This window comes from Paralichthys olivaceus, chromosome 2 (assembly GCF_024713975.1).
Source record: "Paralichthys olivaceus isolate ysfri-2021 chromosome 2, ASM2471397v2, whole genome shotgun sequence".
Taxonomy (NCBI): Eukaryota; Metazoa; Chordata; class Actinopteri; order Pleuronectiformes; family Paralichthyidae; genus Paralichthys; species Paralichthys olivaceus.
The window spans coordinates 22,621,563-22,642,783 of record NC_091094.1 but is presented as its reverse complement, the minus strand read 5'-3'; the positions used below and the strand labels follow the sequence as shown (position 1 = coordinate 22,642,783).

Sequence of the window (21,221 nt, the reverse complement as noted above, 5' to 3'; positions counted from 1 at the left end):
TTGATTCAATTAAATTAGTTGATTGTATCCATCCTACACATTTTAATCCAAGAGAAATACTGTAACAGCAGTATAGGAGTAATCATAAGGTGTTACAATACACTATATCAGTATAAGAGACTATGTTTGTATCAGTAGTGACTTTATTTACATACGGTTTTTGTCAGCATCAAGTGCAATGGTATAAAAACCCTCTGGATATAAGATCCTCATGCACCCAAATATTGACTCAAATTCCCAGAATTCACTGGAACAGCCATGTATTGTATATGGAAAATGTTTCATAGTACAATTGAACTAATATTTTCCATATTGTGATCATGTTCCTAACTTTCCTGTAGTTGAATTAGGTTGTACTTTCTGCATCTTAACTGTATGCAAAATCCATTATGTTGTGTAATCTGGAGATATTTTCAAAACGTAGATTTGTTAGGGTAACAAAGCATGCATTAATATAATTAACTATATTAATTAATGTAATGTAAAATGTAAAAGGTTTTATAAAAATCTCTCCTTCACTTATTTTCCAAAACATGTTCTTGTATATTCATTACAATAACATACAGAGTGTGGCTGAACACACACACACACACACACGTTATTGTTGTTGCTAGTAATGTAGTGCTGTTGACAGTGGAGGGCGCACAAATGGTGGGTGTGGGCGTGGTAACTTTAATATGTGTGAGCGCTAGATCTGTAAATTAGTGCTTCAACACTATTATCGTGCATGTCTGGGATTATATCATAACCATCACAGCGGAATAAAATCAGCGTCGCATATAATATTAAAATAAACCGGGTTCCTGTCCGGATGTCGCCATCTTTACTAAGGGACAATAAGCCCAGTGCTCTAACACAACTTGTTATAAATGGATGAAACTCGTGATATCTTGACTTTATAATGATCCCGGGTGTGCACTGACGCGCCTCGCCATGCAGAGCGTCCTGCACCCGGTCACGATGCCGAACAACAAAAGCTGTGACTGCGTTTCTGTGTGAAATGGTCAGAGAGCGGGTCTCGGTCGCCATGTTTACTTTGGGTGACGCCAGCGCTCTTCCATTTTCCTCCGCCTCTGGTTGTCAAGAAGATGGCAGCTTCCAGGCAGGCATGAGAGGAAATACTTCTTCACAAATCGAATGAATTTGGATTATTACCGCAAGAGAAGACCACATACCCTCGCTTTTGCATTTACTGCATCGAAGTAGGTAAGTGGGGGGTTGAAATGCGCTCGCCTTTTTCGGTTTGTTATGTTTTGTTGTGGCAAACCGCCCGGCCATTTTTCTTGTGGGAGCTGTAGAAGTAGGCCGATTGTCGAAAGATGGCTGCTTCCAGAGACGGCATGAAACATAATAACACTCTGTTTATGCGCTTTAACTCAGTCTAGCTGCATCTCCACAGTGTTGTTGCAACTGCGTTAGTATCAGGTAAAGTATGCATATCAAAGGAACGTGAAATTACTTTGCATTTAATTGAGAAATTTGGGGACGCTTTGACAGATGCGAGCCGCAAAGCTAACGCTGTTAGCTTGGGCAAATTAGGTTGAGCAGCTAGCCGCTAGTGCTAACTGACTACGGCTAACATTTGAATCTGTTTGAACACCGCGATTGCATTTATCTTTGTTTTCTTCAGTGAATTGTTAGACATGGATTCTGATGTGTGGTTTTCATACTACCCACAGCGTTTAGAGGGAGTTTTGAGCATTTTTCGATGTTATTAACCGCGCTAAAGTGGACGCAGAGAATGCTAAGCTTGCTAGCTACAATATGGCGACTCCCACAGAAGCATGAAAATAGCCGACGCTTGCTAACGGATTTAACTGTGGATTAAGCGTGTGTTGCAACTGTGCTTTGTTCTGCTTCGATGGTCCGCCGCTAACTTGTTGAATGTGTTTTTACTGTAGCATATTTCTTTGCCGGTGTGGTTAGCTAGCTATGTTGCATTTTTCTTTTACGTTGGCTTCCGCCATTTTTCAGACTGGCAGCAGTGTTAGCGGGGGTTTGTTTGGCTGCAAGATGGCTGCTTCCATGGATTGAATTCAATGGACAGAGAAAACTAAGACATAACTTGAGTTTTGGGCGAGATTTCACGAACCTCTCAGCACAACTTAAAAGCCAAACCAATATTAACAGGCTGCCACGGGTAGTAGCTCTAAAACTCCCCCTCTCATGTTATATCAGTGACTGGATGTGCTCGGTTTACCGAAGCTAACTGTTTAGCTGTGGCCGCTCTAACTGTTTCAGAAGTTGGCAACACTGAAGCACCAGATGCTGCTATTCAGTGGCTCCGACCATCAACGTGGGAACAACACAGTTCCATGAACAGTCGAGACCAATGCTGCTTTATTGTTCCCTGTGACAGAAGTCATGTCTGCCCCTGGCTCCGCGGTGTCTGGGACCACGGCGTCGGTTCTGCAGCCGCGGTGGAAACGGGTCCTCGGATGGTCCGGTCCAGTCCCCCGGCCCAGACATGGACACAGAGCTGTGGCCATAAAGGAGCTTATGGTTGTCTTTGGTGGTGGAAACGAAGGGATCGTGGATGAATTGCATGTATACAACACCGGTAAGTTTAACTTTGTGTGTATAACTTAAACTATTGTTTTCTTATCTAAGCCCTTTGTTTTGTTTGGCCACTACACTAATGTACCATGATAGACATCGTGTATACAATTGGAGACTTCGCTCAGAGCCAGTGTAGTTGAGTTTTTAAAGATCCATCAGTGATGTGCAGAACTTGACTGTACAGGCCTCAGTAGGCCGAGAGGATCCGGCCGGACTCAATTTGGCCCCCTCTGCTGGAGAAAGGCGTTTAATACATGTAAAAAAAGGCGGGCTAAAATAAAATGGATGGTTCTGGTTGGTTTAAACAAATCTTCTGCCCCAATTTCCTGCACACAAACCAATAAGAACATGCAAATTCACTCAATCTGCTTCATACATCCAATCCTCAAATACAGATTGTTGTTTATGTTCCATTTTTATTAGACTGTTGTTTACAGGTTATGCCAGCCAGGAACGTGCTGCCTTGTTTACATCTTAACAGACTTCTTCCACTATATGAATGACCTGATTTCATTGCACCTCATGCACTAACTTTTTGTCCTCATTATGTTTTTGATTTTTTAGCAACAAACCAGTGGTTTATCCCAGCAGTCCGTGGTGATATCCCCCCTGGTTGTGCTGCGTACGGTTTTGTGTGCGATGGCACGAGGTTGCTGGTGTTTGGTGGAATGGTGGAGTATGGAAAGTACAGCAACGATCTCTATGAACTACAGGTAATCTGTCTGCAAAAGAAATTAACTCCATTTTCATATGCATATCAAGATAATTACATGTTTCTAAATCAAATGTATTAGATGTTCTTGAAAACTTAAATATGATTAGCCGATACATTGAATTTCAGATATGTTTATTTTAGGTAACTGTTGTATTTCATGAAAGCACATGACATTTTTACAACACAAACATTGCTCATATGCAGGGGGGGTCTTATGCTCACTGCAGGATCAAAGCCAACTGGACGTTATCTGTTCGCTTTTGCATGTTCACATTTCATCTTGTCTCTCGATGTCAGAGATTGCTGATGTAGAAACACAGAAAAGGGGAAATGGAAATCATGCGACAAATGTATTGTTTCATCTCATAAGTTTTAGCACTGTACATGGTAATGTGAGTGCACTCAGTGTGGGTTAGCTTGGGACCGTAAGTTTATGGACGCAGTTGTTGAATTAAATAACAAATACTGTTTTGTGAATCACAATCTATTGTTAGGAGTGAGTTAAAATCTTTTTTTTTAGGTGCATTTGATTCTCTCCTGAGGGGCCCACATATATTTTATTAGAATAACATTGTTGTCTGAAGTAAGATACAACTAATGAAACAGTAAATATGATAACTACTTTCACATTCACTGTTCTCTAATTATATGCGACAAGTGTGCTGCATTCTACCTACTTGTAAAAGCTGTGTCTTGTAGATGCATTTGAAGTTACATATACTGTTTCTGGATTTGACATAAATAAAGTTTGGCCCAGTGGCATTTGGAGTCCCGATGGCACTGGGAAATAATTTAATGAACTAGAGGTTGTTCAAAGTCTGTGACTCAAATAAAACACAGGAAAAGCTCCAGTTTTGACAAAGTCGTGTCCTTACATTCAGATTGTCAGAATTAGTTCAACTTATTACTTGTCTTGTTTTTACAGTTTGTGCTCTGACCTAACTGACTGATGATATGTTATTTTGACCATGCTGACACAGGCCAGCAGATGGGAATGGAAAAAATTGAAAGCAAAAAACCCGAAGAATGGGCCCCCTCCTTGTCCTCGTCTTGGCCACAGTTTTTCCCTGGTGGGCAACAAGTGCTACCTGTTTGGTGGATTGGCCAATGACAGCGAGGACCCAAAAAACAACATTCCCAGGTACAGATGTTTTTTGTTTGTCCGGTGGAGATTCTGCTTCAACCAGGAACGTGGGTGTGAAAAATCGTGTGTTTTTCATTTTCAGATATCTAAATGATCTGTACACACTGGAGCTTCGTGCTGGTTCCAGTGTGGTTGGATGGGATATTCCAATCACCTACGGAGTTTTGCCACCTCCCCGTGAGAGCCACACTGCTGTGGTTTACACAGAAAAGACGAGCAGGAAATCTCGCCTCATAATCTATGGAGGGATGAGCGGATGTCGTCTTGGAGATCTGTGGACACTTGATATTGGTAGGTCACTAAGATGTGAATTGAAAAATAGCATCTCAAAAATTGATAAATACATAATTGCCCCTCTGGCATTTACCCTCCCAATCCCACACTTTCAAGAGGTAATACAAGGTTAATGTGTGCAAAAACATGTGTGAAATTGCCTGAACTGTAATGCTTTAATTTATCTTGTTGGATTAAAGAATGAATTGGTGCGGTTGTATAACATCCAACTTGCTGTCATTGTCCCCAGATACCCTGACATGGAACAAACCATCAGTAAGCGGCACAGCGCCACTTCCCAGAAGTCTTCACTCCGCCACCACCATCACAAACAAGTGAGACAACTGCTTCACATTGCTAGCAACATATTGAAAGCAGCTTTTAATCATGTTTGAGTTCCCTGTGGAACAGGCTGTGCTCTGTAACAAAATATCACTGATTTCACGTTCTCCTGCAGGATGTATGTATTTGGAGGATGGGTTCCTCTGGTGATGGATGATGTCAAAGTGGCCACACATGAGAAAGAGTGGAAGTGCACAAACACTCTAGCCTGCCTAAATCTAGGTTTGTCTAACTCCATATTAATGATCTCAAAGTTTACTTTTACTAACAATTGAGTAAATGGCCTTTCAAATGTTAATTTTGTATCTTATGTTTGTCTGCAGATTCCATGTGTTGGGAGACCGTGTTGATGGATACTCTTGAAGACAATATCCCCAGAGCCCGTGCTGGCCACTGTGCTGTGGCTATCAATTCCAGACTTTATGTTTGGAGTGGCCGTGATGGTTATCGTAAAGCTTGGAACAACCAAGTCTGCTGTAAAGACCTCTGGTACCTGGAAACAGGTAGGTGTGCTGTAACATTACTGATAGAGTTTTCTATTAAGAATCATTTCAATGGCTCAGCTTGTGTAACAATGTTGTTGTTAAATCTTTTCCCTCCTCAGAGCGGCCACATGCCCCTGCCAGGGTGCAGTTAGTCCGTGCCAACACAAACTCCCTGGAGGTGAGCTGGGGTGCAGTCTCCACTGCTGACACCTACTTATTGCAGCTACAGAAGTATGACATCCCAGCAACTCCAGCTGCAGCCTCACCTGCCATGAGCGCAACCCCTTCTCAGCCTGTGAACTCTCCAAAGAGCCCTGCCCTGGCTGTAGCAGCACCCTCTGCTCAGAGCCTGCCACAGACAGGTATCACAACTACTGATTCCTCTTGCTTCTTATTCTTCCCTGTTCAATCTTGACATGAAACCAGGAAGCTAAACTACTGCAAATAGTGTGCAAAAAGTTTAACCATTGATTTCCTTATTTTACAGCTATTTTGAAAGTTGCAGCCCAGCAATCTGCAACAGGCACATCTGTTGTCACAGTCCGCCCCAGCCAGCCTGGGAAATCCCCTGTCACTGTGACATCGCTTCCTCCAGGTGTCCGAATGGTAGTGCCCGCGCAGACCACCCAAGGATCGGTACGCACAATTTTGCACAGCATCTTGTCATGAGAAAACGTTAGTGTGAGGTATATAATCAAAAAAGCAATTGTCTTTAATGGTTGTGTAATTTTTATGTTTTCAGCCAATCGGCAGTAGTCCTCAGATGAGTGGCATGGCAGCTTTAGCTGCAGCAGCTGCAGCAACACAGAAGATCCCTCCCTCTGCAGGCACCGTACTCAATGTTCCTGCGGGTGCCACCATTCTCAAAACAGTAGCCGTTTCCCCAGGCACAGCCACAGTGAAAATGGCCTCTCCCGTAATGGTACAGAGCTCACTAATCGTTCTATCTTCTAACAGTGTGTGCATTCTGACCTTCACAGATCAATTTTTAAATCAATGTTGTGCTTTGTAGGTCAGTAACCCGGCCACCCGGATGCTGAAGACTGCTGCAGCTCAGCTCAGCACAGCAACTGCATCCTCTCCCACCACCACCCGACCCATTATCACTGTGCACAAGTCTGGTGCAGTCACAGTGGCCCAGCAGGCCCAGGTGGTAACCACTGTTGTGGGAGGAGTCACTAAGACCATCACCCTGGTCAAGAGTCCCCTCACCATGGGAGGCAGTGGCACTCTGGTAAGAAAACCGGACTCTTAAGCACAATGTACTACTGAAACATCCCTCTGAGAGCACCCTTTGGTGCTTTCACACGCATGCTGTAAATCATGGGTTCTTTGAATAGCTTTTTACACTTAGTCTTACTGTTTGTGGGTGTGTTTTGTTTTCATACGTCATGTCAAAAGACAGTGACAACATGCACTGAGTTAGAACCAGTGGGGATGAAGTAAAGGTTGCCCTGCAATGACTGTTGTAGAACTCAAAGAAAACAGGGAGCATGAGGATGGTGATCTGAATGACTGTAGATCAGTTAGACCTGGAATGAATCTTAGAGCCGCCCGTTTAGTGGTCCATATACCCACTGAACTCCCTGTACTGTGCGATGTTTTCTGTTGACTCATGAACTTGAGTCTCTCTCCTCTTTCTGCAGATCTCCAACCTTGGCAAGATGATGTCTGTGGTACAAACCAAACCAGTGCAGACATCAGCTGTCACTGGCCAGGCTTCCACGAACCCTCTCACACAGCTCATACAGGTCAGCTATCTGCATGAATGCAGGAAAAAAAAATCAGAAAGTGGCTTTAAACTCCTGAGACAGGCAGCAGATGACTTTCTCCAGACAGTTTTGGTGACATGTGCCTCTCTTCCCAGACAAAGGGTACCCTCCCAGCCGGCACCATCCTGAAGCTTGTGACCTCTGCTGACGGCAAGCCCACAACCATCATCACCACTTCCCAGGCAGGAGGCACAGGAAACAAGCCCACGATCCTCAACATTAGCGGCGTCTCTCCCACCACCACCAAGCAGGGCACCACCATCATTAAGACTATCCCCATGTCGGCCATCATGACCCAGCCCGGAGCCACAGGTCAAAACTCGCTCACATTTACTTTGATATAACTACATACCTCAACCTGCAGATTGAGTGATGTTCATAAAAGTTTGGAGTAGTGACAACTCCTCAACTGATATATCTGAGAAAAAATATTTTTTTGTTGGCCAGTGGAGTCTTTTATTCTTGTGTTAGATGTTTTTTAGTTTCTTTTGACTCGAAGCACTTTGACATTTGAGAGCTGGGCAGTAAATCATAACCTGCTTTAATGCACTGAACTCTGGAGATTCTCTGCACGTTCTTCAGAAGAGGTGCATGTGTGAACAAAAACGTCAAAGTGAGAGGCACCGAAGTTTAAGCAATTAGAAAAAGAAAACAAATGTCTCTGGGCGATAAAGCGTACATGTAGAAGACACCGATGAAGATGTCAACGACTGTGTGTTTACAAGAAAATCACTTGACCTCTGCAGGGGTATTAGTAAGTTACTTCCTGCCTCTGCATGCAGCACCCGGCATGCAGAGAATCTCCCGCTTCGTTATGCATCTGAGAAAAGTGAAGTCCGTAACCAATTCTCTGGACTGTATCTGCAGGTCAGGTCTGAATATGCATATTCTTTTGCTTTCATCCACACAGGCGTGACAAGCAGTGCAGGCATGAAAACGCCTATCACAATTCTGACCACGAAGGTGATGACCACTGGAACTCCCGGTAAAATCATCACTGCAGTGCCCAAACTTGCTACTGCAGCCGGTCAGCAGGGACTGACACAGGTAAACTGATGTCATATGTGCGCTAGGCTTTGCCAATGTCATCTTTGTGGTAGAGCCCTTGTTCTACCCATTAATGAATCAACCGAGGAGAGTAATTCTATATTTTATATCTTAAGGTGGTTTTGAAGGGGGCTCCCGGACAACCAGGAACCATTCTGCGTACTGTGCCCATGAGCACAGTGGGTGGTGTTCGACTTGTTACACCTGTGACAGTGTCTGCTGTGAAGCCCACTGTCACTACTCTGGTTGTGAAGGGGACTACTGGTAAGAATAATTATGTTTAAAAGTGATTAAAAACATTATCACAGATTCTGTTCTTTGTGGATCTTCTCTCTCTCTCACTCATATTAATGCCACTTTTCTTTCTTCTAGGTGTCACCACTCTTGGAACAGTCACTGGCACTGTCTCCAGCAGCCTGGCAGGAGCTACGGTGGACAGTTCCAACGCCTCTCTAGTCACCCCCATCACCACGCTAGGAACCATCGCGACCCTGTCCAGCCAGGTCATCAGCCCAGCTGCCATAACTGTGTCAGCTGCTCAGACCAGCCTGACCTCTGCCTCCACTCTGCCCTCCTCTACCATCACAGTGCAGGTAAGCCCCATTATCTTGTCATCCATCTGGCTGTATTTAGCATATCTATCATCTGGAAGGTTGTGGCAACAGTTTGCACCATAAGCTTTTTAGATTACAACCTAAAAGCAAAGTTCACAGCATTACAGAGAAGACATTTATTTATGAGTCTAAAACATACTGTATTGCTGAAACTACAACTAGACTGAAATTGCTGTCCTCTCCTCAGAACCAGCCAACCCAGGTGACTTTAATCACAACTCCCAGTGGAGTAGAAGCTCAACCGGTGCAGGATCTACCAGTTTCCATCCTGGCTTCACCAACCTCGGAGCAGCCCAGTTCCACTGAGGCTGGAGCAGCTGGAGACGGATCTGGGACCGTCACCCTTGTCTGCTCCAACCCACCCTGTGAAACCCACGAGACCGGAACCACCAACACAGCCACCACCTCCTCTGCCACAATCGGAGCTGGACAAGTCTGTTCCAACCCACCTTGCGAGACCCATGAAACCGGAACGACCAACACAGCCACCACCTCCTCTGCTACAATGGGAGCCAGGCAGGTCTGTTCTAACCCACCATGTGAGACCCATGAAACGGGAACCACCAACACAGCCACAACTGCATCCTCAAACATGTCTGCGCCTCGTGTGTGCTCCAACCCACCATGCGAGACTCACGAAACTGGGACAACTAACACAGCTACCACAGCATCCGCTAACATGGGTGGGTCCCAGCAGGTTTGCTCCAATCCACCCTGTGAGACCCACGTGACAGGAACCACCAACACATCCACTCAGGCATCGTCTAACATGAACGCAGGCCAGACGAGCACCGTGCAGAGGGTGTGCTCCAACCCGCCCTGCGAAACCCATGAGACAGGGACCACCAACACCCCGTCCACAGCAACCTCCAGTATGGGAGGTGACCAGACCAACACAGCAACAGGGACGGTCCAGAGGGTGTGCTCCAACCCACCCTGTGAAACACACGAGACCGGGACTACCAACACAGCCACCACTGCCACCTGCAGCATGGAGACAGGCGAAGGCACAGGTTTGAATTATTGCTGATGTTATAGAATAGTTTTTTATGTTCTTAATCTTCCACTAACACACACAGCAAAAGTAGTTGCACAAATGCTGACTTGCCATGGTAGAAACTTGCCTTATTTTCAGGAAATGAAATGGTATTAATGAGGATCACTGCTAAATAATGTATTTATATCCTACCAGCAGCCCAGCAGACAGAGGAAGGAACTGAAGGTACCAGCAGCACAGAAGTGGCCTCTACCACTGCAGCAACAGGCATGGCCGCCGCCGCCGCCGCTACCACCACCACCACCACCCAGGGCAGGGCCATCACTACTGTCACTCAGTCTACACAAGCCCCAGGGCCCTCTGTACCAGTAAGAATAGTGCATATTACTAACCCTTACCCTATCTCAGGGCTGCGTGTGTGCATCTGATGATGTAATCATCATCATGATACATGATACTAAAATATGTATATTTTCTTTCCAGTCAATTTCATCAATCACAGAGGGTGTGAGTACTGCTGCCAGCTCTACAGAGGAACCAATGCAAACTAATGAGGCAGCATCAGCAGAAGCTGCACCAGCAGAGGAGGGAGCTACCGCTATGGAGACACAGGCAGAGGTAAATACAGTATAATGTCACACAAAGGCAGTGTTGGCTCCACATTATGAAATTCCAAATTATGGATTCATTTTTCAGTCATTTGACGGAACTTCTGTGTTCTGTCAGGGAGAAGCAGCCGCGACAGATTTGAACCTGCCCTCGGAGCTGATGTCTGAGGGTCAGGGAGCTACACTCATGGTGACAGGGCTGTCGGATGAGGAGCTGGCTGTGACCGCAGCAGCAGAGGCCGCTGCTCAGGCAGCAGCCACTGAAGAAGCCCAGGCCCTCGCTATCCAGGCTGTCCTCCAGGCAGCTCACCAAGCTGTAATGAGTAAGTTTAACCATAAGCTTGTACAGCAAGTTTTTTTCTGCTAACTCAATTGTGATTTTTCAAGAGTGGCCTCAAGGGACCAGGCCTGGCCATAGGTGATTGGAGAAAAGACAGAGTGCAGTTTTTTTTTTCTACTTATAGCCAACAACTGGATGATCCTCAGGAGAACAAGCTCTTTAACAAAGATCTTACTTATCATGAAGAGGTCATGGATGTAATATGAATGAAATCCTAAATGTTCTCCATGTCTACAGATGAGGGTGATTCCGCTGGAGAGAGCCAGCAGCCCACCAACATCCCCATCATGCTGACCCAGCAGGAGCTCGCAGCTCTGGTACAACAGCAGCAGCAGCTGCAGGAGGCTCAGGCTGCAGCCCAGCAGGCCACCGTTGATGCAAGCTTACCTACTGAAGGCCTCGCCCCTGCTGACAGCCTCAACGACCCCTCTGTCGAGAGCAACGGACACAACGAGATGGCTGCCGCGGTCACCAGTGCTGTGGCATCTCTACTGCCACGCACCACTGCTGAGAGTAAGACTTGGTGTTTGTTTTTATAGTTTTGGATTTTATTTAGTGCAATAGCTTGACCCTTTGTATAAAACCTTTTTCTCCACAGCACTTGCTCCATCAAGTACCTTTGCACCCTCTGTATCGGTGGCAAGTCCAGCCAAGCTGCAAGCAGCAGCGGCTCTAGCAGAAGTCGCCAATGGCATAGAGGGAGAGGTGAGTCATTGTTTAGTTACTGAACTTCTGATTGGTCAAGACAAAGACAGAAAAAAATGTTTTAAGTGAATGAGCATTTTCTTTTTCTTTTATACAGAAGCAAGCCCCTCAGCCAACCCCAGTGAAACCAGTTGTAAAGAAAGAGAATCAGTGGTTTGATGTTGGAATCGTAAAAGTGACAAATATGGTTGTCACCCACTTCTATGTGCCAACAGATGATTCTCATGGAGATGTGAGTGTCACAGGAGGCTTCCCTCATGGTCAGATAACTCTATGTAAAGTGTCTCGGTGCATCTCTAATATTAAAATTCTTTTTTGATTGCAAGGATGACTCTGGCATCATGCCAGACTACAGCCAGATGAAGAAAATGGAGTTGCAGCCTGGAACAGCTTATAAGTTCCGCGTTGCTGGAATCAACGCTTGCGGTCGCGGAGCATTCTCAGAGATTTCAGCTTTCAAGACTTGCTTACCAGGCTTCCCAGGGGCCCCTTGCGCCATCAAAATCAGCAAGGTAAACACTCAAGTGAACCATTTATCCCGTTGTCTTGTTTTTATTGTAATTCTACAGTAACACCGGATAATCTCATGAGCCATGCTTTCAGGGACTGATCAGTATCTATTCACTCTTCAACCTCAGAGCCCAGATGGTGCCCACCTGACCTGGGAGCCACCTTCGGTGACATCAGGGAAGATCATCGAATACTCTGTGTACCTTGCCATCCAGAGCAACCAGACAGCTGAAGCCAAGGCCTCCACCCCAGCCCAGCTAGCCTTCATGCGGGTGTACTGTGGACCCAACCCGTCGTGCTTGGTGCAGTCGTCCAGCCTCTCCAACGCCCACATCGATTACACCACCAAGCCTGCCATCATCTTCCGCATCGCCGCCCGCAACGAGAAGGGCTATGGTCCTGCCACCCAAGTTCGATGGCTGCAAGGTGAGCACGGCACATCAAAAGCTTACGCGCGAATATTAATTTTAAATAAAGTGAGAGATTTTTAACAAATGTGGTGTTTCGTAGAATCTGGCAAAGACGCTGCCTCAGCAAAACCGGCCCCCAAAAGACCAGGCACCTCTCCTGATACGTAAGTACAGTGTTGAGGTTTCATATTGAGCATACAGGCTCCACAATAACATGACACTGATGAAAGAAAAACATGCAATGCTTACTCTGGATTTATGTGTGCTTCACAGTAAGGCTACTGGTCCAAAGAAAGCAAGGACGGACCAGTGAGGTTGCCCAGAGACCCCTCCCAGTCTTTTGTCCTTTTTCCACTCGCTGTCCTTTTATCAGGAAGACTGACCTTCACCCTTCCTCCACCTCCTCATCCTCCTCCTCATCCTAATCTCATCTTCCACCCTCAAGTCTCAGATCAAGACAGCAGTGGAGGCAGAACAACCGTATGAAGCCGAGATGAAAGTCAATCTGAGATGTTTTCTGTAGATAAAAACCCTCCTTCCTCCTCGTTCTGTTGGTCGTACTATTTTTAGAGCAACAAAAACTTAGAAGCACATTATCTTTTTTCAGCCACATCCTCTTCCATCCTTTAACATCTATTTTTGGCTTGTTTCAGTAGTTGAGCAGTATAGAGAAGCATTTACATCTTTCACAAACTGGGAGTCAGCCTGAGCGCAATGTTACTTTTTTTTTTGTCTTTGTTTTGTGAATCCTGGGGGGATGTAGAGAGAGACTACATGAAATGATGTACAGTGTTGGAAAAAAAAGGCTGTGGAGGCATTAGATTAGATGAGAGGAAAAATCGGTATGGAAACAAATAAAGCACTTGTCCTCGACGACAGAGGACATCACTTTTTCCTTTCTTTTTTGCTCAAAACAAATTTGCATCATCAAGAGCCAAGTCTGTATAGTCATTGTACTGGACTCCAGTCTCCTGGTATTGTCATCACTGTGCGCTTTTTTCCCCCCGACATGAGGACTGGTGGCCGACACTTTGAAGTGGACAAAGAAAAGAACAACAAAGGAAGAGATTTGTGGAGAATGAACGACTTGACAGACTTTGCTAGAATTGAGACTTGAGCAGCACACACAGAAAAAAAAACTTGCAAAAATCTTCCCAAAAAATTAGCAAGCAATGACGCAGATCTTTTGTGTAGTTTATTTTTGTATTTTTTAAGCTTTTTTTCTCCTGTGTGTATGTGTATGTTGTGTGCATTTTTAAAAGCATCACTTTTTTTAACTGTTCATCCCCATAGTTTGTGTTTGTGGGAAGATTGGTGGCTGTGTTGAGGTTGCCACTATATTTTTAAAGAAAACATCTTCATTCAGTTGGTCGTATGTTCCTGTTGTTCAGATTGTGGCGAAAGAGAGAAAGACTTTTGTATTTGTTCCAAGTAGAACCGAAGAGGTTACAGGACTGAAGGGAACTTTGAAGTGGACCCAGGGAGAGGAGAGTTTTTACTTTTGTTTACTACTCAATGCTTGTGTTGCTCTGTTTGCCAAACATGGAATCTTCGCAGGGGGGGTATGTGGACAGAATAACACCAGATCTTTTCATACCTTTCCCCCTAAATACTCCCAAATCAGTTGTCCTACGCTTTTTATGCTCATGAATGTGGTGTCTCACCTCTTCTTTAATTTTTAGAATGGCAAATTATATTAGTAGACCTATTTTCCCTATCCTATTGATGTATGTGAATCCATTTAATAAATTTTAATTTTTTTCCTTCCACGGCTCTGTATTTCAGACTACAGATGGTGTGCAAGCTAACTGTGACGTGTAAAACCCGTATGTCTTTGAATGGGGATGTCTTTGGGAAGAAAGCTTACACAGCCGGAGTGTACTCACTTGTAAATTAGTTCGTTCATAGAGCAAGAATAAAACAAAGAAAAAAAACATCTTGGCCTTTTATATAATTACCTGTAACAAACTGTTTTTACATGTTGGTCATCTCTTGATTGCCTTTTGTGTCTTTACTTATAAAAGAAACAAATATATATATATATAAATATATATAGTCTCCCTGATTGTTCTAATTTGCTTCTGTCAGGCTGATTCACTGTAGGAGTCTGAATCACTGCTCGGTTCATTACAGTACAAACTTGTACAGGGAGGAGGTTTCTGAGCGGACATGAGTGTATATCTACTTTTTAAAGGGCGAATTCAGTTGTGATGGTAATGGCCAGGAACGATGATCAGAGCCGAGGTTTTCCGCTTGCCGCCTTTTCTCCGGCTCGCGCCTCGGCTTCCGTTGTGGTTTTCTCCCTGATTTTTCTTTCTAGAGACAAAACTTTTCTCTTCATATGCATTCATGATTTTGTGCGTGTCAGTGTGTCTGTTGAACAAAACTAGACATGCATGCAAAAGCAGTGTATTTTAGTAGTGATGCCTTAAGTTAGACCATAAGCTGAAGGTTCTCAAAAAAAGAAAAAACATTTAATGAGTTTGTTCCTCTCTCCATGTGGTATACAATTGTGTCCTTTCCTTCCACAGTACCTTTGCTGGGTCACTATTTTTGCACCCTCGTTAGATAGGTCATCATCAGCAGTGCCGAGGTCTCTCTGAACTTTCCCTCCCATGCGGGGACGAGTGCTGCTCTCAGCACTCACAGGTGTTGCGAGTTTCTGTCGGCTGTTTGCAGGTTATCTGGAAATGTCCTGTATTTTCCAATGTGTGTTTTTTGTACTGTAGGGAGTAATGTATCTTTTATCATCAAAAAATAAACATGTTAAACATAGAGAGAGTTTGATGTCTTTGTTCTCTCAAATACAAAACAGAAAGCAAAATTGAAAGTCATTCACCTGTTGTAGGCCGATCTCAGCCGCTCTCAGAAACGGCTTCTCTATGCCCACATCTTCTTTGGCGCTTCCTTCAAAGTAGTGGGCTCCGATTTCCTCACACCACTGCAGAGCTGTCCTGCTCGACACCTGCAGGATGTGATGTCACAAATTAGTTTCTACAATAAAGACAAAAACAACACGTCAGTGAGCTCTACACTGGAAAGTAATGACTTCCACCCTCTGAAAGCATGTTTTCAAATATGTTCAAATAATCTATCAGTCTTTTTAATCTTGTCCAGTTTACATTGATATGAAACAGAAATGCATCAAATCCTCACATTCGATACAACATGTTTCTATTAAATACTCACATCGACTGCACTGAATCAAACATACACATATTGAGTGGCAACATCATCTGTTCCCTGACACTTCCCCATATCCTATGACTGATTCATCCTAACCTCCCACAAACACACTTCTTTATTTACTCACCTAAACGTATGTGTCATGTTCTCAGTAGAGCACAAACCTTCGCCAAAGCCCAACAGTCCCCTTTGATTATACACATTTTACACATTCATAGATATCAGTTCCCTAAATGTACCTGATTTTCTTTATCAAGATTAGTGAATTATTCTCTGGAAAATAGTGAAAATGTTGAAAGAAAAAATGAAGGGAAAAATTCCTGCATTTCCCCCTGATCCGATCCACACCAAAATTGAATGGGTTCTTCCCTGATCTATGGTGGTTGCTGACAAACATACAAACAAATGGGCAGGGATGAAAACATAACCTCCTTCATGGAGAAATAAAAACTGATTGTGTTACTTATCAACTACTGACCTCCCGGTCACCCAGGTCACTCTTGTTGCCCATAACAATAAAAGGGAAGTCAGCTGGGACCTGGGGCTCAGCCTGGAGCAGGAACTCCTTCCTCCACAGCTCCAGAGCAGAGAAACTGGCTTTGGACGTGACATCAAAGACCAGCATGCAGCCGTGAGCTCCTCTGTACAGAGGTGTACCCAGAGACTGGAACCTCTCTGTTCCTGCCGTGTCCCACAGCTGACACAGGGAGAGGAAGAGGGAGAAGATTAGATAAATCTTTATTATCCTCTGTAGATGAAATACACGAATGACTCAGCAGCACAATGGATAAGCAGCACAAGTCGAAAATGTAGTAAGAATGAAAAAGGAAATACTGTATACAAGGCTGTTTTTATAATGTGCTTTATAAGATGAGCATAAAGGTTGTGTAATCGTGCAATTTGTCCAATTTCTTTGTAATACACCATATGTACAGAGGAATGGACCGTGATGACTTTTAGTAGCAATGGAGGATGTCAAAGTAGAAACTGTCCACATGCATCAGTGTCCTGCTCCTGGACATGAGGTCAGACAGTAGAGTTACCTGCAGAGTGACTGTGTGTCCGTCTATGTTCAGTGTCTTAGAGAGGAAGTCAGTTCCTATGGTGGCCCGGTACATGTTGGTGAAGCGGTGATTCACATATCTGTTCATGAAGGAGGATTTACCCACCCTGAGTAAACACACACACACACACACACACATAAACACACAGTCAAGTGTCCATGACATCACATAGACTTGATTTCCAGGAGACATTCTCTAGAATTAACCAAACTGTAGCTACTAACCTTGATCATAACCTAACTTTAAAACACGACTTCACCTTAAAATGAATGATACATGTCATTCCCTCAACACACACACACACACACACACACACACACACACACACACACACACAGGTACATGTGCAGCATACTCCAGTCTCTCTCCTTCTACAGAAACACTACAAACATGTCAGATGTGGATAAAACCTCCAGTCAGCATAAATCTCAGCCTCAGAAACTGAAAGTTACTGTCGATGCAGCCATGAAGCGAACATTCATTTTACATGAAGTCATGTGTGGAGACAGAAGCTGGTGGACTTTACCCAGAGTTTCCAATGAGGACCACTTTCAGAGTCACACCCGCTTTCCCTTCGTTCATGTTCACGTTTGTTTCCACCGGAGCTTCTGCTGCTGGTGATCCCTTCAAGTGCTGCTCGGGAAATCTTCACTTTCGATTGTTTGACGTGCGCTGCCAGCATAGGCTGGAAGTTAATGAGGGCCCATGTTCAAATCTAGAGAGGTCATAAATCAACCACCACCTGCAAGTATTAGTTTAAATTATGTTTTATAATCATCCACTGTGGTTGTTACGAAAACTAAAGAGTATTACTAAGAAAGAAAGAAAGCCTGACACTCATCACACGTGCTCTTCCCACCTCACCACTAAAACACAGAGACGAGTCACTGTCTGGACATGAATCATGATTCCATATTCAAATGTGGAAAAGGAAATTAAATGGACTTAAGACTTGTGGGGTAAAACTATATTAGTTTATATGATTATTGTATTCGTGTAATATTTATACTTCTGTATTTCTAATTTGTACTTTTTTCTTGATTATGTTTTTATGTCACTGCACATCAGTAGGTTTGGATCAAAAATGTAATACTAATTTAATATAATAATAATAATAATCTACTGGAAATCGGATGTATTTTCTGTTTTCAAAGTTACCACTAGAGGGCAGTATAAGCCTCAGGCGATTCACCTCTCCTCCACTTTCTGTTGGAGCTGGCAGGTGGTGTTATCTACCACATGTCTGCTGATATTTAAATATTAAAATGTTTGACATTTAATCAAATACACTTCAAATATTTGAATTCAGTAAAACTGTTTATCACCGCACTTAAAATAACACATTCAGCATCCTAACTGCTCTGACGATCAGTCCACTCAGCCCAACTGTGATCGAACTCACAGAACTTTATTTCAAATTCATCAGAGACCAGATCGCATTGCTGTAATAAAACAGAGAAACTAGCTAATAGAGAATTTACACTGTGTGGTGTTGTTATTATTATTATTATTATTTCTACATCCACACCAATGTGTCCTGGGTTCTTCTGAGGCCCAGACATCCCCCCTCCACTAAGTTGGGTGGAAATTGATTTTGTAGTTTTTGCATGAATCTGTTGAGAAAGATAGACACGGGTGGAAACCTTCTTGTGAATGTTAAAAAAGGTGTATTTTATACATCAACATGAATAAAAACAGTTATATTTATTTGGTCTTCTTTTACATGTGTCCTGTTGAGACTGAGAGAGGTGTCACAGGATACTGAGATCACATATATATATAAATATGTGATATCTCAGTTAGTGTTGAAAGCTTTGGGCACTCGACCACCTGACTTTATAAGTCTCTGCAGAGACACACAATCATATCACACTGCTGCTACACAAAACATCACACGCACATCAACATCACATGTCAAAAAACTACACACTCACAGATTCCAAATAATAACATTCTTTGCTGACTAAAAATGTAAGTATCTGCTGATGAGGAGAGCACTGTGTGTGTGTGTGTGTGTGTGTGTGTGTGTGCTCTTGTACAGCTATCTATGTGAGGACCAGTTTTAACCTTTAACATATGGAGTGAGGACATTAGGACAGGGTTATGACTTGGTGTTAGGATTAGAATAAGTTTAGTTTAGCTTAAGGGTTAGGGAATGCATTATGCCAATGAATATCCTCACTAAGTGTGTGTCTGTGTGTGTGTGTGTGTGTGTGTAAGTGTGTGTGTGGGTGTGTGTGTGTGTGTGTGTGTGTGTGTGAGAGAGAAAAAGAGCCCTCCAGGGTACGTCTCTGTAGCCCTGCATGGCAGAGATAAGACCAACGCCTACCCAGAAGCCCATTTCTTGGGAATCAGAAAATTGTCCCCAAAGTCCACTGGTGACACACAATACTGTCTGTCCCCCGGCTACAGCAGACTCACAAGACCTCCCAACTGTCCAACAACACACTCCAGTGTCAGATCAAACTGCTTCTGTTGAGATACTGTCAACGGAACAGGCATGTTGTGCTCGTGTCTGTCAATGCATGTGCGTACGGAGGCTCATGTGAGGGAATATGGCACGACCACGGATGTGCTGCAATGTCCTCTGGGTCTGTGTGTACGTCTGTGCTGCTGCATGACAGTGAGCAGCGGGGCCTGTAATTCCTGGCTTATTTCTTTCATCTTGATAGGCTCTTATCAGAGCAGAGCAGAGCGGCAGCAGCCACATCCCTGCTCAGCTGTCCGCACCGCCACAGAGAACTCATATCACTCCACTACTCATAATATTACTCACACACACTGTGGGAGCATCAGGCTTTTTTAGTTTTAATATTTTTGTCTCCACTGCAAAACTGTGCATAGAGACAGATACATGCAACTGAGAGAAAATGGGATAAACCTTTGTACAGAATAAGATAATTAGCCTTACTGCTTTCAAAGAACTCAATAAACTTTGGTGCAGTAAAAAATTGAAATGTTCAGGGGTTAGCTGATATTTGCTGAGTGTTGCAATCTGGTGCAGATCCAAATAAAAATCTGGATCTATAGAATTCCAGTTTGGTTTCATAGGGGGTATGTTGTGCCTTGGTTGAAGTATGCACTCTTCTGAGTGACAAAATAGTTTCATATATTCCATTACATTTAGCTGACGCTTTCATCCAAAGCCACCTCCAATAAGTGCATCAACCATGAGGGTACAAACCCAGAACAACAAGAATCAAATTTATCATCTTGTCATGGCAAGCCAATATAATATGTATAGTATTATCAACAGCCTCCTTGCAAACAGCAGATAATAATGGGGAGTCAACAATTCCCATTTTAGAGGTCTAAACTATTCTTTGTGACCATTTGAATAAAAGATAAACATGGAGTTTTCTTGGCTCCATTAAAAATAATTGATCCCAGTATAATAGAATTTGACATATCTAAATGCAGCGAAATACAACTTGATCAAATGAGGCTACATACGACGCAGGATCAGACATAATGGAGCTAAATTTCAAAATATAAGCAGCTATAGTCAGTGATTATTACAGCAGGTAACAGGTTTCTCCACATTCCCTGAAAACACAGCGGACATGCAGAAGCCACAGCTCTGATGAGGACATATTCAGACTTACTGACCTTAACTGTACACAGCATTAAACAGTTTGTTTCTTTTGGCAGACAACAGAAATGTTATACCGACTGTAGAAAGATAACTGTAGATAGAGAGACAAGTTTAGGTAAACAGGGCACTCTAATATAGGGCTGCTGTCAGAATGATCTATTCATTGATATGCATCTCCGTGGGACACCATTTCAAATTAACTGCTGCTTACTTTGCAAAAACGTATTGCAAATTTAAAAAAGGGCCTCGATTCTACTCAACTGTTTCCCCCTGATTTCCCTGAAAACTGTAAATGGACAAAGACGAAGGAAAGTTGGGGAACTGCTTTGAATAGCAAATGACAGGGACAGTGTTGGGCTTGTGCGCAGCCAGGCCATGTCCGCACCATATCTCTCCCCCATGATTGCAGCTCTTCTCTTGATTTGCATTACTGTGCTCCACTCTAAGCTCTGCCGGACCACAAAGAAATTGAGTCTTTGTATTTAATATTTGCTTTGTTCAAATGTCCATCAAACTCTTTTCCATGAGGACTCGGCCTTATCACAGGCAGTATGCACATTTCATCAACAGACAGAAAGCACCAGTCATCCTGCCTGGATCTGCTGCGATACATATGCTGTATTTATGTACAATTTATGTGTCATGTACAACATTAAGTCCTACATATATAGATATCACATGAAATAAACTCATTCTGTTCCTTTCTGTCCACCAACTACACCTTGGTTTGGTGCGGATGTACTTTTCTATGTGGAGGAGCTCTATATGTGGAAATCATCAGATACAAACATGTCATCAGCACCACACTGCAGCACACACTGCTATAAAGGAAGAGCAGAGGAACCAAGATTTAAA

General features: G+C 43.6%; 2 protein-coding genes across 5 annotated transcripts; one reads left to right on the top strand and one right to left on the bottom strand.

Moving 5' to 3' along the window:
* Positions 1-1,049: 1,049 nt before the first annotated feature.
* hcfc1a (host cell factor C1a) lies at positions 1,050-15,296 on the top strand. Of its 4 annotated transcripts, none has more exons than XM_020086639.2 (28): positions 1,050-1,206; positions 2,360-2,560; positions 3,124-3,272; positions 4,255-4,415; positions 4,501-4,709; positions 4,942-5,026; positions 5,149-5,255; positions 5,357-5,536; positions 5,638-5,880; positions 6,006-6,154; positions 6,261-6,440; positions 6,531-6,752; positions 7,165-7,269; positions 7,386-7,602; positions 8,201-8,337; positions 8,454-8,601; positions 8,710-8,930; positions 9,139-9,964; positions 10,147-10,316; positions 10,432-10,566; positions 10,675-10,879; positions 11,134-11,409; positions 11,495-11,601; positions 11,699-11,833; positions 11,928-12,113; positions 12,240-12,537; positions 12,622-12,685; positions 12,795-15,296. In XM_020086639.2, the coding sequence occupies exons 2-28, from the start codon at positions 2,365-2,367 to the stop codon at positions 12,832-12,834; spliced, it is 5,151 nt and encodes a 1,716-aa protein (XP_019942198.2). In that variant the 5' UTR covers positions 1,050-1,206; positions 2,360-2,364; the 3' UTR covers positions 12,835-15,296. The 4 variants fall into 4 exon arrangements, with proteins under 4 accessions (XP_019942198.2, XP_019942195.2, XP_019942196.2 ...); XM_020086636.2 differs by having other exon boundaries at positions 10,144-10,316; XM_020086637.2 differs by having other exon boundaries at positions 1,065-1,202; positions 10,144-10,316.
* LOC109629150 (ras-related protein rab7) lies at positions 13,700-17,481 on the bottom strand. The gene is made up of 5 exons (XM_020086640.2): positions 17,298-17,481; positions 16,751-16,877; positions 16,186-16,404; positions 15,361-15,486; positions 13,700-15,244 (listed from the first exon to the last, which is right to left on the bottom strand). The coding sequence occupies exons 1-5, from the start codon at positions 17,351-17,353 to the stop codon at positions 15,158-15,160; spliced, it is 615 nt and encodes a 204-aa protein (XP_019942199.1). The 5' UTR covers positions 17,354-17,481; the 3' UTR covers positions 13,700-15,157.
* Positions 17,482-21,221: the final 3,740 nt, after the last annotated feature.